This window comes from Lepidochelys kempii, chromosome 20 (assembly GCF_965140265.1).
Source record: "Lepidochelys kempii isolate rLepKem1 chromosome 20, rLepKem1.hap2, whole genome shotgun sequence".
Taxonomy (NCBI): domain Eukaryota; kingdom Metazoa; phylum Chordata; order Testudines; family Cheloniidae; genus Lepidochelys; species Lepidochelys kempii.
In genome coordinates this window covers 3783096-3797887 of record NC_133275.1, presented here as the reverse complement: position 1 = coordinate 3797887, position 14792 = coordinate 3783096, and the positions used below count along the sequence as shown (strand labels likewise).

Sequence of the window (14792 nt, the reverse complement as noted above, 5' to 3'; positions counted from 1 at the left end):
GGCATTGTGACATCACCGCCTGTTGCTCCGGAAATGTCTGTGACATCACCAGTTGTACGGGTACCTGGAGACCTATACGCGGCGGCCAATCAGAGCCAGCGAGGGCTCCTGCCCTGCCAGGTAGAGCCCAGTGCACCCCCCGGAGCTGGACAGATGGGATCCTCCTTACCCCGCACTGGGGGTGACGAGCCCAGATCGCCCAGCCTGGGGATCCCCCGAACCAGTGGCACACCCCGGTGCCCCTGGCTGCTTGTTTCACTTGCCGGAGGGGCGATCCTCCTGGCTCCGGGACCCCCCCGGGGCGGGTTGGTGCCCAGTTGGGGGGCAGGCTCGCTCTGGTCCGGAGCCGCACCCCCTCATCCCCTCATGCCTCTCTGTCCGCAGTACGGCATCGAAGTGAAGGCCCGCGACGCGCTGGGCCACACGGCCCTTTTCTACGCCAGGCGAGCCGGGAGCCAGGAGTGCGCCGAGATCCTCCTGCAGCACGGCTGCCCCGGCGAGGGCCACTGCACCATCGCCACGCCCAGCCTGCGCCGGAAAAGCAGCACCGCCAGCATGGGACGGTGTGACACTCGGACCGCCCTGGTATAGCCAGCCCAGCCCCGCCGGACTGCCCCGTGCAGGGCCTCGGGGCTCAGCCCAGAGCCGGGGGGAGACTGTCAATGCCTGGGCCCCCTGCAGAGCCCTCCCCAGCAGGCTCCGGGCCTGCCTCCAGCCACCTGGACCGGGTGCGACGGAGCCTGAGCCCGACGCAGGGCTGGAGGGGAAGGACGCGGGGGGTGGTCAGGGGACAACTTCATCCCATGTGGGCCGCGCCTGCCGGACGCCGAAGGGACGTTCGGCCCAACGGACCCAGCTTTTCCAGGCACGGCTGGCGAGGCGGGTGCCCAGGTGAGGCCGCCCCTGGGTGCTGGCTGGGCAGGACGCTGGGCGTCCCCATCCTCCAGGATGGTCAGTGTCGGACAATTTGTATTTTTGATGCTCTATTTATTACTCAGCCCCTGCTGGTGCGGCTCGTTATGTCCCTGTCTCCCCTGATGGGAACATGCAGGACAAAGAGAGACAGTTTTGTCAGAGCACAGGGCCGGGAGCCAGGACTCCTGGGTCCTGTTCCCGGCTCTGGGAGGGAAATGGGGGTCTAGTGGTCAGAGCACAGAGGTGAGAGACAGGACTCCAGGGTCCTGTTCCTGGCTTTGGGAGGGGAGTAGGGGTCTAGCGGTCAGAGCACAAGGTTGAGAGCCAGGACTCCTGGGTTCTGTTCCTAGCTCTGGAAAGAGAGTGGGGGTCTAGTGGTCAGAGTACAGGGCCGAGAGCCAGGACTCCTGGGTCCTGTTCTCAGCTCTGGCACTGACTTGCCCTGTGATCCCCGCCGGCCGCACCCTCACGTCCTTCCCGTGGGGTTTAAGGACACGGCCGGGGTGGGGAGGGGGGGTCGTTCGTTCCTGTCCGTAATGAGCTTTGACGGTGAAACATGTTCAGTGTCGTTCCAAGGTGTTTGGGTTCCCGGCCTGCAGCCTCTGCGCCCCCCGCTCTCCCCCCAGGGACAGAGAGGGACCCGCAGCACGGGGAGAGGGCTGACTTACCGGGGGTGGGGGTGATGGGCCAAGTGGGGCCTGCAGCTGCCTCTGAGCTGGTGAACCCCCCCCCCATCCATCTGATCCAGCTGCCATAGCCCTGAACCTCCAATCCCTGCGCCCCCCCATTAGTGCCCCTCCCATTCCATGAAGGCGGGGGAAGGGAAGCAGCTTGCCCTGTTCCCCTGCTCTCCGTCTCCACCATGGAAACCATTGGCGGTCGGCGGGGGGGCGGGGGGAGGGAACAGCTGTGCCCCCACCCCATGCGGCTGGGGGCTCCCAACTGGGTGCACTGGCCCTGCGCAAACACCAGAGGGTGACAGTCTCCTTGCTACTATTTGTGAGTCGAGCGGCAGTCGATGTCTCAGCCAGCCCCTTAGCCCCGGACTCCTGGGTTCCACTGGGGTTTCTGGGAGGAGAGTGGGGGCTTATGGGTTAAAGCAGGGGGGGCTGGGAGTCAGGACCCCTGGGTTGTATCATGGCTCTGGGAGGGGAGTGAGGTCCAATGAGTAGAGTGGGGGTGGGGTGTGGGGAGAGGGCTGGGAGCCAGGACTCCTGGGTTCTATCAGGCGTGGGGTCTGGTGGGATAGAGCCAGGCGGGGGCTGGGAGTCAGGATGCCTGGGTTCTCGCTGCTGTAGAAAAGGTGGTTCCCTGGATGGCTCAGGCAGAGAGGCGGGGAGGGGGGGAGCAGGTATCTCCTCGCTGCTTACCAGCAGGGTCACCTCCCCCTCCCCACCCGAGGCAGAGGTGCCAACCCCCCCCCTTGCCAGCCTACGCCCACTGACCCAGGCTCCCAACCCAGCCAGAGGCGCTGGGCTGCCCCTCGCCCACCCCTCCCAGTCAGCACCTCTCTGAAAAGCAGCACCCCCTTCCCAGGCCTGGGCGAGGGGGCCGCCTGGCACGGGGCATTGTGGGCATTGACACCCCCTTGGCTCACACCTGCAGAAGCTGGCACAGTGCCTCCTTAGAGCCAGATCCAGCTTTCAACCCGTTCCTGTTGTGCAAAGCCCCCGCCCCGTCCCTTTCCCCACTGACTGGCCTTTCCAGCCTCCTCTCGGGACCCTGTTTTAATTTATTTGCTTCGCCGAGCATTGAGGCTCGTGCCAGAAATCGCCCTCCCACTGCCTCTTCCCAGAGGCTGGGTGGGCAGCTCCCCCCGGCACAATGTTTACAGGGCACGTGTGACCCTTTGGTGTTTTGTGGCCCCCGGCCGAGGCCTCCGAACGTGGCTGTTGTGAGTGACGTGGTTTCAGGCTTTAGCTCGATACGTGATCAGGGTAATACCGACCCACCCCGCACACCAATCGCCCATCCCTGCAGCTGCCTGAGGCGCTGGCTGGCACGTTACCCCCCCCAATGCTGAGTTGAAAGCCACTCCCGCCGGTCCTTGCTTTAAGTCCAGGCGTGGGCAGGGGTTGATCCGGGGGGTCCAGGCCGAGTGGCTGGGCCCGACCTTGAGCTTAGTGGCCCGAGAGCTCCATGGCTCTCTGTGGGGCCCGCAGCCAGTCCCCAGCTCCCCCCCGAGCCCCGGCCCCGTTCTTCCAAACCAGTTGGGTGGCTCAGTTCATGAATGTATCGGCTACCGTGTTGCACAAAGAAAGCCTTGCCCTCCCTCTCTGTGGCGGCCCCAGGACGCCAGAAGCAGGCCAGAGCCAGGCCTAGGGGGCAGGGACGCTGCCCCGTCCCTCCAACCGCCAGCGCTGCCGTGGGCTCCAGAGGACGGGGCCACCGGTCTGAACCGGGGGGGGGTGGGGGGCACGTAACTGACCGGCAGCGGGTGTCGGCAGCGAAGGGGGGTCTGGGAGGCTGGGGGAGGAAGCAGCCTTCTGCAGGGGCCACGCCGGCCCCAGGCGTGGCTGGAAAGTAGCGGGGGGGCGCGTGTGTATGTGGGGGGGGGGGTGCGGGCATGGCCAGCCAGCACTGAGATCCGTGGCTGTGTACAGTGTTTTAATCTCTTGGATTGTAACTGTAAGTACGTAACAATGTCAGATTCAGAGCTGTAGCGTGTACCTGGTTCCTTCTGCTGGGAGCGACCCGTCCTGCAGAGCAAGCTGGGGCTGGGGCTGGGGGGGGGATCAAACAGGGGAGATGGGGGGGAACAGGACGCCTGTAGCTCACTCTGCTTCAGCAGTTTTGGTGCCCACAGGAAAGTGGCCCAGCGAAGCCGGGGTGGGGGATGAGGGAGGGGAGGGGGGCGTCAGGCAGCAAAGGCCAGACTGGCAGGAACAGGATGGGGGCTGACGGGAAATGGAGCCTTCCCATTACCAGCACCTGCTCCCTTGGGGACTGGGTCAGCAGAGACCCCATGGCCCGAACGGGCCCCATAGCCTGGCACCCCCTAAGGGAGGCCTGGGGATACACAGGGGATTTGTCCGCCAGCTGGCCTGCTCCCCCAACGCCGAGAGGCCACGGGTGCCCAGTGCCCACACCCGCCTCCAGTGATTAGTGCAGTGGGCTCCCCCACGGACAAACCCTCCTTTCACCCGGAGGTAGCTAAAAAGAAAGGAGGTTTGCAATGACGATAGGACACCTTATACGTAGACAAGATCTGCCCCCCCCCTTAGCTGGGGGCCCCCCAAACTCCCTCAGAGGTTGTGCCCAAGAATACCCCCCAAACCCACTGGGGTGCCCTGCCTGCGAGCCCCCTCCCCGAACCACATCTCTGCTCTGAGCTCGCGCTCCGCACCCATAGAGGCTAACCCGGCACGTGATGTCCGGTCCTGGCATCTTCCAGACAAGGGGCTAATCAGGCTCTGCTCCGTCCCACTGTGACCACGCCCCCGTCCTACACGCAGCCCTCCAGCGTCAAATGCCCCCTCCCTCCCCTCGGTCGCTTTTATACAGCCCCCGGCACCGTGGGTCCAGCCTCACGCCTCACACTGGTTCTGAAGCCCCATTGGGGTAACCCCGGCCCTTGGGATTTCGCGCCCTTCACTGGCGTCCCGCCACGGAGCCCCCGACAGTCACCCCTCCCTGGGCTCTGTGCGGTTCCAGGTCCTCGGCGCCGGCTGGTAGCGGGGCCGGTATCCGTACGGACGCAGGTGTTGGCTCAAGTATTCCAACATGTACATCTCCTCCGGGCTGACGTAGTGGAAGGAGATGGATAAATCCGAGCAGCTCTGGGCACCCTGTGGGGACGAGAGCCAGCCGAGCTCAGGGGCCTGCAGCCCACCCCAGCCTGAGCTGCCTTGGACCCAACACAGCTATACCCCGAGGGCAGCAATTGACGCCACCCTGCCCCAAGCCGCTGCCAGTCACAGTTCCACCCCCCCCCACCACCACCTTTGTGCCCCGATGCGCAGCCATCGGCCCCAGGATTGCGGCACCGTGCGGGGAGAGGCCGGCTGTGCGGCACATGGGGAAAAAGGGGGGGGGGGTCTTTACAGGTGAACCCCCACACACCCATGTCACTTGGAAGCCCAGCACAGAGTCTGGTGCCTGGGGATGGATCACGTGATGAGTCCCTGCTCTGTTCATTCCCTCTGGGGCACCTGGCCTTGGCCACGGGCGGAAGACAGGACACTGGGCTAGATGAGCCATTGATCTGACCCAGTGTGGCCGCTCTTATGTTTAATACGCTCGCAGCCCGGTCTGGAGAGAGCCCAGCATGGCAGAAAACTTTTACCCTAGCGAGCCGGTGACTAAGAGGCACCATTACTCACGCTAATGGCTCCTACGGCCTTTTAAGGGTCTGGCTATCAAGGGGTCAGTTATGTTGGAACCAGGTTGCTGCCGGGCATCACGGGTGGTTAGAAGCTCATCAGCAGACAGGGCCTTGAAGCGTCACGAGACGCGTGTTGGTGGCGTTAAAACTGGCCTAGCGACTTATTCAAAGCCCTGCTCAGCGCAGCCCAGGCAAGGCCCTGATGGCGAGACGGCGGCTCGGCCCTGCTGGAGACCGGGACTAGGTGAATTCAGCCCACCGTGCTAGGAAAGAAACCTGCCCCGTGGGGGGTCGGAGCTCCTATAACTGCCTCCTGGGGGCGGGTTTCATGGGGGACACAGCTGATCTGGACCACAGGAAGAGACAGAATCCGGCCCCAAATGGCCTGCGTGACTGAGCCGGGCAGGCAGGCAGCTCAGCCATGTGCAAAGGGGACCTCAACCCCTGGACAACATTCACCGGCCTGGGTTAGACAGAGGGTCAGCATGTGGCTCGTGAGAGTCCCCGCTGGCCTTGAAACGGACCAAGAGCCGACTGGCTGGGTCATGGGGATCGAACCCAGGACCACTGGATCTAAGCGCATGAACCAGCAGACGCAGATCTGTTGGCCCAGGCTGTAGCAGGCTCATGTGGCCCAGCTCATGTGGGGGGAGTCAGGGGGACAGAGCAGCACATCAAGCCCCATGGCATCGGCACCATCTGTAGTGAGTGGGCGGAGCTGGGAGGGTGGGCGGAGCCTGTTTTGTGGGCAGAACTGGGTTGATGGGCAGAGCCAAGAACAGTGCCAGGAATCACGGGACCATGATGGTCTGGTCTTAAGAGATACGAGGCCCAGTATTCCTCGGCCCGGGGCACCCACCTCCTAGCTGCCCCGAGCCGGGACTCCCTTACACTCACCACCAGGACGGGGTAGAAGGAGTAGCTGGGATAAAAGCGATCAATCCGGAGATTCTCCATCAAGTGCTTCTCTGGGGGGAAGGGGTGGAAAGTCTCCCGCCCCTCGGTGTCCCGGGAGTCCCCCGCCTGCACCCCCACCTTCTCCATGCACTGGCCCAGCGCCAGGTCCTCCACCGAGGTGGTGTGGCTGCACACCTGGGTCCTGAAGCCCTCCACGAAGCGCCTCAGGGCCTCCTTGCTGAGGACGTAGCCGGCCCCGCCGCTCATGTAGCCCTGCTTGGCGAAGGGCTTGAAGCGCTTCCCGAAGTAGACGGGCGCCTCGGGCGTGTGGTTGGCCAGCAGCCAGCGCAGGTTGTCCAGCACCACGAAGGTGTCGTCGTCCGCCTTGAGGAACCAGTCGGCCTGCTCCAGGTGGTGCTGGTGGACATACTGGAAGGCCCGGATGGTTTTCCAGTACAGCTGGTCCCGGCCTTCCTTGGTGTCCAGCCCCACGGCGGGGAAGCCGTCGTCCCGCACCGAGCTCATGAAGAGCACCACGTTGCAGTGCCGCGCCCACGTGGCCTGGACGTGCCGGGCCTTGGTCTCCAGGTTGCTGGGGCCCGTCATGACCCAGCACAGGATCCGCACCTTGCTGTACAGCTCGGCCGCGATCGCGTTGTCCTCCTCTGGGAACAGAAGGGCAATGCCTTATTTCAAGGGCCCTACCAAATTCACGGTCAATTTCACAGCCATGGGATTTTAAAATTGTTAAGTTCATTTTTTCAGCTATTTAAATCGGAAATTTCCTGGTGTTCTAACTGTAGGGGTTGTGTTGGGGGCGCAGCGAGCGGGGTGAAATACACACCTGCTGTGTGTGTTGGACTGAGCAAGATTTGCACTTCACACACTGGTGTAAAGATTTTTACATGAGCCTTTAAGTGTGGTGGCTAAGGAGAGTCAGGAGTTGGCTACCGGTTTGTTATTTTCTGGTTGCTTATTTCGGGAAAGGGACGAAGGGACAGAAAAGCCGGAAAATGAGTGAAAGCGGTAAAGCCATTGCGAAGTTGGAGCTTTTAAGACTGCAGGTTGCAGAAAAAGAGAGAGTGCACCAGAGACTATTACAACTGAAAGAACTGGAGATAAAGGAGAAGGAAAAAGAAAGAGAGTGAAAACACCAACCAGAACCCACCGACCCCAGCGATTCCCGTCACTCCAAAAATCCACAACTGGGACCACTTATGTCCTGCATACAATGAGGCAGACGAGATTGCTGAATATCTGCGCACTGTTGAAAGGCTGTGTGCAGTGCCTGAAATCCCTGATGATCAGTGAGTTCCTACCCAGATTGCGAAATTAACTGGTGAAGTGCTGAATGTATTCAATGAAATGCAAATCCAAAACCACTGTTTTGCAAAGGTTTCCGATTCCCCCTGAAACGTATCGAGTTAAATTTAGGAATCTTAAGAGGGATATTGGTATGAGTAATGGGGAGCATGAGAACAAAATGAAAGACTTGATGGGAAAGTGGGTGAGGGGCAAAGGTGTTGCAAGCTTTGAGGGGATGTTTGCTCTTGTTACTCAAGAGCATTTCCTAGGCATGTGTCGGGCGGATGTAAAGCAGAGTCTCTGGGACAAAGAAGTAAAGTCTGCGGAGGAAACGGCATCTCCTGCTGATGTCTTTGAACAGACCCAGGTGTCTACTGGAAGCAAACCACCAAAAGAGGGGTTTAAACCCGGTGGGAAGGGAAGATCCTGTTTTATCTCTAGCAAGAAGGAGAGTGGCTGGGAGGCTGGGCCCTCACCTCCCCAAAACCATTCCTCTAACCCTCCTCCCAAAGCTCCTGTAAAAACAGAAGAGCCCAAAAGGTGTGAGCCGTGACATTCCTCTGAGGAATAGATGCTCTGTGCTAGGAGGAAGCAGGCAACCAATAGTGAACGTTAGCTCTGCTCACAGGCGCCTGTCAAAGTCAGATTCAGGACTCACATAATTTGTCAGACCACTCTGTTTATTAGCAAAGCGCTTTGCCAATGCACCCAGATATGTGAGCCCCATGCAAAAGCTCAAGCTAACTTATTTATACAGATAAGCCAAAGCCAATTTAACATAAGAGACAAAAGAAAGAGAAACTGACAAATATACATACATATCTTATTTGCATACTAACATTTACCAATCTCCTAGCTCAATAGGAACTCTAAGTTAATTAGTTTGAGGACCCATTGTCTCACACTCCTTAATGTTTCTCTTCCTGACAACTATATTTCAACAAACCTTTCAAGCAGCATTTCTTTAATTCATTCTATTAATTCATATAATTCATTCTACTTTCACACGCTGACTTTCCAAAGTGCCCACGAGTGCTCAGCCCCCCAGGCCCTGCCCCCACTCCACCCCTCACCCCAAGGCTCCATCCCCACCCCGCTTCTTCCTGCCCAGTTCGGCCCCCTCCCCGCAAGCACTCCACATCCTCGCTCTTCCCCCCAGATCCTCCTGCCCGCATGCCGCAAAACAGCTGATCATGGCGGGTGGCAGGCACTGGGGGAGGGGAGAGGCACTGATCTGCGGGGCCCGCCAGCAGGCGGGAGGTGCTGGGGGGGAGGGGCTGATAGGGGGGCTGCCAGTGGGTGCTCAGTGCCCCCCCAGTTTTTCTCCGTGGGTGCTCCAGCCCCGGAGCACCCTCAGAGTTGGCGCCTATGGTTCTGCTGTCCTCAACCCAGAAAACCCCCATGGGATGGTGTGAGGATGTGACTCAGCAGGGAGGGGGGAGTGTTGACCTGGGAATGTGCCCTGGGGATGGGAGACCTGAGAGCCTGTCACCTGAGCCAGGAGGGGGAGGGGGAGGGGGAGGTAACACCTCTGCCCATGAATGTGAAGACAGGCTGCAGAAGGGAACCTGCGGGGGGGGGGGGTTAGTTTCAGTTTGGTGCTGGGTGGAGGAACACAGGGGACCCCAGGGCTGGGGTCTAAGCTCCCTGCTCCCCCAGAAGGACTTGACTGAGGGGTCCTGGTTGTACCCACAAGCTCTGTTGTGGACTGTGTTCCTGTTGTCCAATAAACCTTCTGTTTTACTGGCTGGCTGAGAGTCTCAGTGAATCCCAGGAAGAGGGGTGCAGGGCCCGGACTCCCCCACACTCCGTGACAGATGGAAACCTGACGTATTGGTTTTGTGAGCTTAGCCTCTGCAGAACCAGATACGGAGCATGTAAAGGTTGTCAGCATTAACATCAGGGAGTACTTGGGGCAGAGGGATGCAGGGGCCCAGAGCCCTCTGGTTAAGCAGAGCGTGGTCCCAAAGGCTGGTGTATTACCTGGCCAAACGGCAGAGATTGTGGGGGTGGGCGAAAGCAGATTCCTCATACCACTAGCTAAAATCCATGTGGTGTGGGACGGTTTGGAAAGTGTTTTGACCATGGGGGTAATGGAACATCTCCTTGTCGACCTGCTGCTTGGTAAGGATTTTTTCCGTGTCGCTCAGGTTAAAGTATTTGCCCGCAGCAAGGAGGAGTTTTATGCTGGGACCCCCAAGGGAAAGGGTAAGGTCTCAGGAACCACTGAGAGAATGGGAGAGAGTCTCCTTGATTCCTCTGCAGCAGGGGGAAGCCACATGCTTCCAGGTGGGAGGGTGGATGAGACCAAATCCTACTCTGCAGTTAGAGGCAGCACCACCTCAGGAAGGGAGGGGGGTGTAATGCCTGCCAGGGAGAGAACTGTCCAGGTTGTTAGCTGCCAGCAGGTTGCAGATGAACCAGAGGCAGACCCCGCTTCAGGGAGCAGAGAGCAATGTGGCCCAGAGGAGAGCCCAGAGAAGGCGCAGGGGATCTCAGAAACCACATTGAAGTGGGTGAGGATTCCTGTGACCCTGTAACACAGGGAAGCAGGGTGCTTCCAAGTATGGAAGGGGCTGAGACTAGCTCCTTTCCAGCAGAAGGCAAAATGCCCCAGGATCGGGGGGCAGGAGAGGGGTTGTCAGTGACCAAGAAAACTGTGCCAGTTGTTAGCTGGCAGAGTTTTGCAGGTGAGCAAGTGATAGATCCCTTCTTAAGGAGCACAGAGAGATGTGTCTTAGAAGGGGTCCCAGAGGAGGGAACTGGGGAAGGCATAGTGGGGCTACAGGAATGTCTCCACAGTGATCACTTGGGAGAGGATGCCCAGGACTGAATGGCTGGGTCAACATCCGTGCACCCAGGCACTCACAGCCTGTGCCCCAGGTTTTAAGAGGGAACTGTGTAACCGACGTCCTGGAGGGGAGCCGTCACACAGCTGACTTCTCAGGGACAGAGAAAGGGGTGGAGGAGGACACCCCAATCCAGGGCCCAGTTTGTCAGGATGCTATTTCTGGTACATTTTTGGAAGGTAACTGGGTCCCTTTACATCAAGATGCAGCTCCAATGCCTGGGACAGCAGAGGAGTTGGAACCACGAAATTGCCAGGTGGTCGCTGTCAAAAAGTGACGGGGAGTCACGGCCCTGCACCCCCCACTTCCTGCGATTCACCGTGACTCTCAGCCAGCCAGTAACACAGAAGGTTTATTAGACGACAGGAACCAAGTCCAAAACAGAGCTTGTAGGTACAGAGAACAGGACCCCTCAGTCAGGTCCATCTTGGGGGGTAGGGAGCCAGACCCCGGTTCTGTGCCTCCCTCCATTTCCCCAGCTAGCTCCAAAACTGAAACCCCCTCCAGCTATCTCCCCCAGCCACACTCCCGGCTCCTCCTCCAGCCTTTGTCCAGTTTCCAGGGCAGAAGGTGTCACCTGGCCCCCAACCCCTTCCTGGGTTCAGGTTACATGCCTCATCCCTCAAGTGAAGTCACCCCCTGATATCCCACCACCATCCAGCACCAATGCAGATCGTATCAGTAAAACTCCCAGGTCAAAACTCCCCAATCCCTACTCCATCACAATAGTTTGCCAGAATACAAATGACCCAACTGACAGAGAGGGGGATGTTTTCCCCCAGGCTGGTGAGAGACAGGGAAAAGTTATGGGACAGCTGCTGGAAAAAGGTAAATCTGATGAAAGGGTAAACACACCTAGCCCAGAGAGCACAGATAAAAGCCCTCTTGGGAAAGGGGGCAGGGAAGGACCCAGTGCTGGGAGGCAGGAAAAACAGGTTAATCTCAAAAAGGAAGCTGAATATTTTTGCATATGTACAGTCCTGGGGTTGGAAGACAGCGCCCCAAGGGGCCAGTCAATGTGCAGGATCCCTGTCTTGCCAGACCCTGAGATCCCAAAATCCCAGAAACATGATTAAACTAAGAACCCAGGCAGACGGGAACACTGGAGGGAGGGAAAGAAAAGCCAATGACTGATTACACTGGAGGGAGGCAAAGGACACCATGGGTAATAAACAAACCAACCTCAAACCAGACTGTCTGAACAGAGGGCATGGGATCATAAAGATACTTCTAAACGCCCAGCTGTGACAAAAATTTTGATATTAATGTTAAGTCTTGGGATAAGAATTTTGATACCAATGTTAAACCTTGTGATAAGATACATTATGCACAATTTTTGGGACAAGCCTTGGGACACAGTAGAAATGGTAATTGAAGACACCTGTCATATTAAGAAAGCTTCTGATAACGCTGCTTCTCAGTTAATACCTGTAAACAGATTTAAAGCTCACCACAGCAGAGAAACCATAACAAATCTGGTTTGCTGTGTGAAGGGGGAAACCGAGGCACGCCACCTCATGGCCTTGATGGCTGGATGCCAAAAGAACCATAACACAAACTGCCTTCGGGCTAGTCAGTGACTAACCCTCTTGCAATAAACGAAGCGGGGTGGTGTGACATTCTATACCTCGGGGGAGCACCCTGTAGCCCTCATATTCCTCAAGTATAGCTAATTGCGATATTCCATGTAAGGCATGTCATGTGAGGTTTTGGGGGAAAGGTTATGATCTGCTGAAAGCCACTGTTCTCTCTAAACAGCTGTATCATTAGTGCATATGCAGTTATCGGATTGTGTTACATGCGATTGTGTTACATGGCTGTCAGTAAAATGTGCTGTAAATTGGGGAATCAGCCAGATTTTAGCTCTCCAGAGACAACAGCCAGGATAGTCACCAACGCCCGGGCAGGTGTCAACCAACCATCAACAGCCATTGACTTGCAAGTGAGCTACAATTCAATGACTCGCCTCCATAAGGCCATAGGGGATTTCCCTGACCCAGGTCTGGGGGCAGGGGTCAGCTCTGGCATTAGAAAGACTATGTCCATCCCTCACCTGGGCGACGATAGTAGTGGGTTCTTTGCACCAACGCAGACGTGCTCTGTTCTGTCCTGAAGGCGTAGATGAAAGTAAATCCCATGGCAAGCCCCACAGCCATGCCGAGGCAAAGCCACAGCTCTTGTCTCCTGGGGAGCAGCTTCATGGCGAGGCGGCACGTCCGATCTGTATGAGGTGACCCAGAATAAGCTGCCTGCCCATGATGCAGGAGCAAGGGGCTCATGCAGAGCTGGCTCCCACCCCCACAGAGCTCTCTGCACAGCCAAGGGAATACTTATTGTAGATGACATGTGGTTGGACTGCGGAACTCCTTGCCACATGACTGTCTGAGGCCAAGCATTCAAAGCAGGATTGGACATTGCAATCGGTAACAAGTATTAGGCTAGTTAATGCTGGCAAATTCTGGAAGAGACATGAAACCACCTGCTTTAATCTCTATTAGACAAGAGAGAGAGAGACAGATTTTGGGGTGGGGGCAGGTTTATCCCATATCTGCTGACTGGGGGGGGTCTCGCAAATTCCTCGGAAGTGTCTGGTGGAGGCACTGTCAGACAGGCCCCTGGGTTCAATGGACCTCAGTTCTGAGCCAGTCTGGCCATTGCTTTGTTCCTGTGGGTCGGTATCCACCTGGTTCATGGAGAAGTGGGCTGCTGGGGGCCGGCGGGGAACTGGGGGGCAACAGAACAGGTAAGTTTGGAGCTGGGCAGGAATTTTTGCTGATTCGACAAAACTGAAACATTTCGCGGAACCACCTTGGGTTCAATGAATTTTCAGCCAGTCACAGGCAGGGCTTTGATGGCACCTGCCTGGTTTCTGGAAGGGCTGTGGGGGGTCCCCGGTTTTCCAGGGTCTGTGGTTGCATCCAGGGCTTTCGGGGTCCCTGTCACAGAACTGGAGCCCCAAGAGAACCCCAGTCCAAGCCAGGGCTTCTGGGTTCATTGCTCCTGGCCCTCTGGCTTCCCCGGTCTGCCCAAGTCCTGAGCCTGGGGAGTATGCATGGCAGGGCTGTCCCAAAGCCAGAGGGCTCTGGGAGCCCTGGATTGCAGATATGAAACTGACAAGGATCCCATCAGTTTCAGGCTGCCCAGTCCAGGGGAACACCATTCCCCTTAAATTGGTCTGGGTCCAAATCGGAACCAAACAAAACATAGAAACTCCCCTCGATCCAGGACCCTGCGTTTTATCCACTTCTTGGGGGGGTAGAGGGGACACTTAGGACACATGCTGGGTCAAGATGCTACCTGGATACTGAGTCCCCCACAGCTGCTCCTGTGCTCAGCCCCGATCCCCTCCCTAGGGTGACCAGATGTCCCGGTAAAGTCGGGACTGTCCCGATTTTTAGGTCTTTGTCCTGCATCCCGACATTGCGGCTTTGGCCGCTCCGGCGTTTTGTTTTTTGCTTCAACTTCCCCCATGTGTCCCGGTATTTTCTCCGTTAAATCTGGTCACCCTACCCCTCCCACATCTCATCTGAGCACCCAGTTCCCTTCCCTCAGCCCAGCCCCGCTTTGTCTCTATCACCTGACAGGTTTTGCCTTGAGCCTGGCCTATGCTATGAAGTTTTGCCGGTTAATTTTGCCTGCATTGGCATTGATCCCCTGTAGCAGCACACACAGACCTCCTGCAACAATCCCACAATGCCCCAACCTCATCTGAGAGCGGGCTGGGTCTCTAAGTCACCCACTGGGGGGAGGGGTAGCTCAGGGGTTTAAGCATTGGCCTGCTAACCTCAGGGTTGTGAGTTCAATTCTTGAGGGGGCCATATAGGGATCGGGGGCAAAAATTGGGGTTTGGTCCTGCTTTGAGCAGGGGGGTTGGACTAGATGACCTCCTGAGGTCCCTTTCAACCCTGATATTCTATGATTCTATGTTGCAGCCCAGGGGAGAAATCCCACCCTGCCTGACCCCTCTTGAGACCGGTGGGCAACCCAGAGCCTGATCAGGCATCCGCAAGGAGAGATTCATCAGAGACTTCCTCCCGCCGGGCACAGCTCACAGAGAGCGACTCGGCCCCCACAGGGACTAGGTGCCAAGGTCCTAGAATACACGCTGCTTCCTGCCCAGAACCCACCAACCATGTCTGGTGGCCACCCACGGCATGAAACCTGCACCCTCCGCCAGGCTGTAGCCCGGCAGGTGAGAGGGGTCCGTCTTCTAGGGACCACTGATCTCACTCCCCTCCTCCTCTGTGGGGAGCCACCGTCCCCTCCCCAGCCCCAGAGCCAGGTCAGGAGAATTGGGGTCCTGGGGTGCTGCTTGGCTCCGTGATCCCTGTCGGAGGGGAGGGAATACCGGCTACCTTCATTAACCCCTGGTGCTGCCATATCATCGGGGCCTGGGTCAGTGCGAAGGCAGCCAAGTGTGTCTGTCCCCGTCACCTCCTGCACGGGGCAGACTTTTGCTCACCTTTATCCTCCTGCGCATCAGCCCAAGGGATCGGCTCCCC

At 58.0% G+C, this 14792-nt stretch overlaps 2 protein-coding genes across 5 annotated transcripts in view; one reads left to right on the top strand and one right to left on the bottom strand.

Moving 5' to 3' along the window:
* The window catches only part of AGAP2 (ArfGAP with GTPase domain, ankyrin repeat and PH domain 2), a 39586-nt gene extending 36015 nt beyond the window's left edge, over window positions 1–3571 (top strand). For all 4 annotated transcript variants that reach the window (XM_073318625.1, XM_073318626.1, XM_073318624.1 and 1 more), the window contains one exon: window positions 385–3571. In XM_073318625.1, coding sequence (XP_073174726.1) covers window positions 385–591 — 207 coding nt within the window. In that variant the 3' untranslated portion in view covers window positions 592–3571. The remainder of the gene's footprint in view (window positions 1–384) is intronic.
* An 857-nt stretch (window positions 3572–4428) lies between these two features.
* LOC140901034 (glycoprotein-N-acetylgalactosamine 3-beta-galactosyltransferase 1-B-like) lies at window positions 4429–12446 on the bottom strand. Its single transcript, XM_073319201.1, has 3 exons — window positions 12344–12446; window positions 6137–6801; window positions 4429–4703 (listed from the first exon to the last, which is right to left on the bottom strand). The coding sequence occupies exons 1-3, from the start codon at window positions 12444–12446 to the stop codon at window positions 4539–4541; spliced, it is 933 nt and encodes a 310-aa protein (XP_073175302.1). The 3' UTR covers window positions 4429–4538.
* Window positions 12447–14792: the final 2346 nt, after the last annotated feature.

Coding starts and splice junctions, on each gene's coding strand:
- LOC140901034 (XM_073319201.1), bottom strand. CDS start 12,446: ATGGCTGTGGGGCTTGCCATGGGATTTACTTTCATCTACGCCTTCAGG. Junction 6,802..12,343: donor CCACTACTATCGTCGCCCAG/GTGAGGGATGGA, acceptor TTCTGTTCCCAG/AGGAGGACAACGCGATCGCG. Junction 4,704..6,136: donor CCTTCTACCCCGTCCTGGTG/GTGAGTGTAAGG, acceptor TCGTCCCCACAG/GGTGCCCAGAGCTGCTCGGA.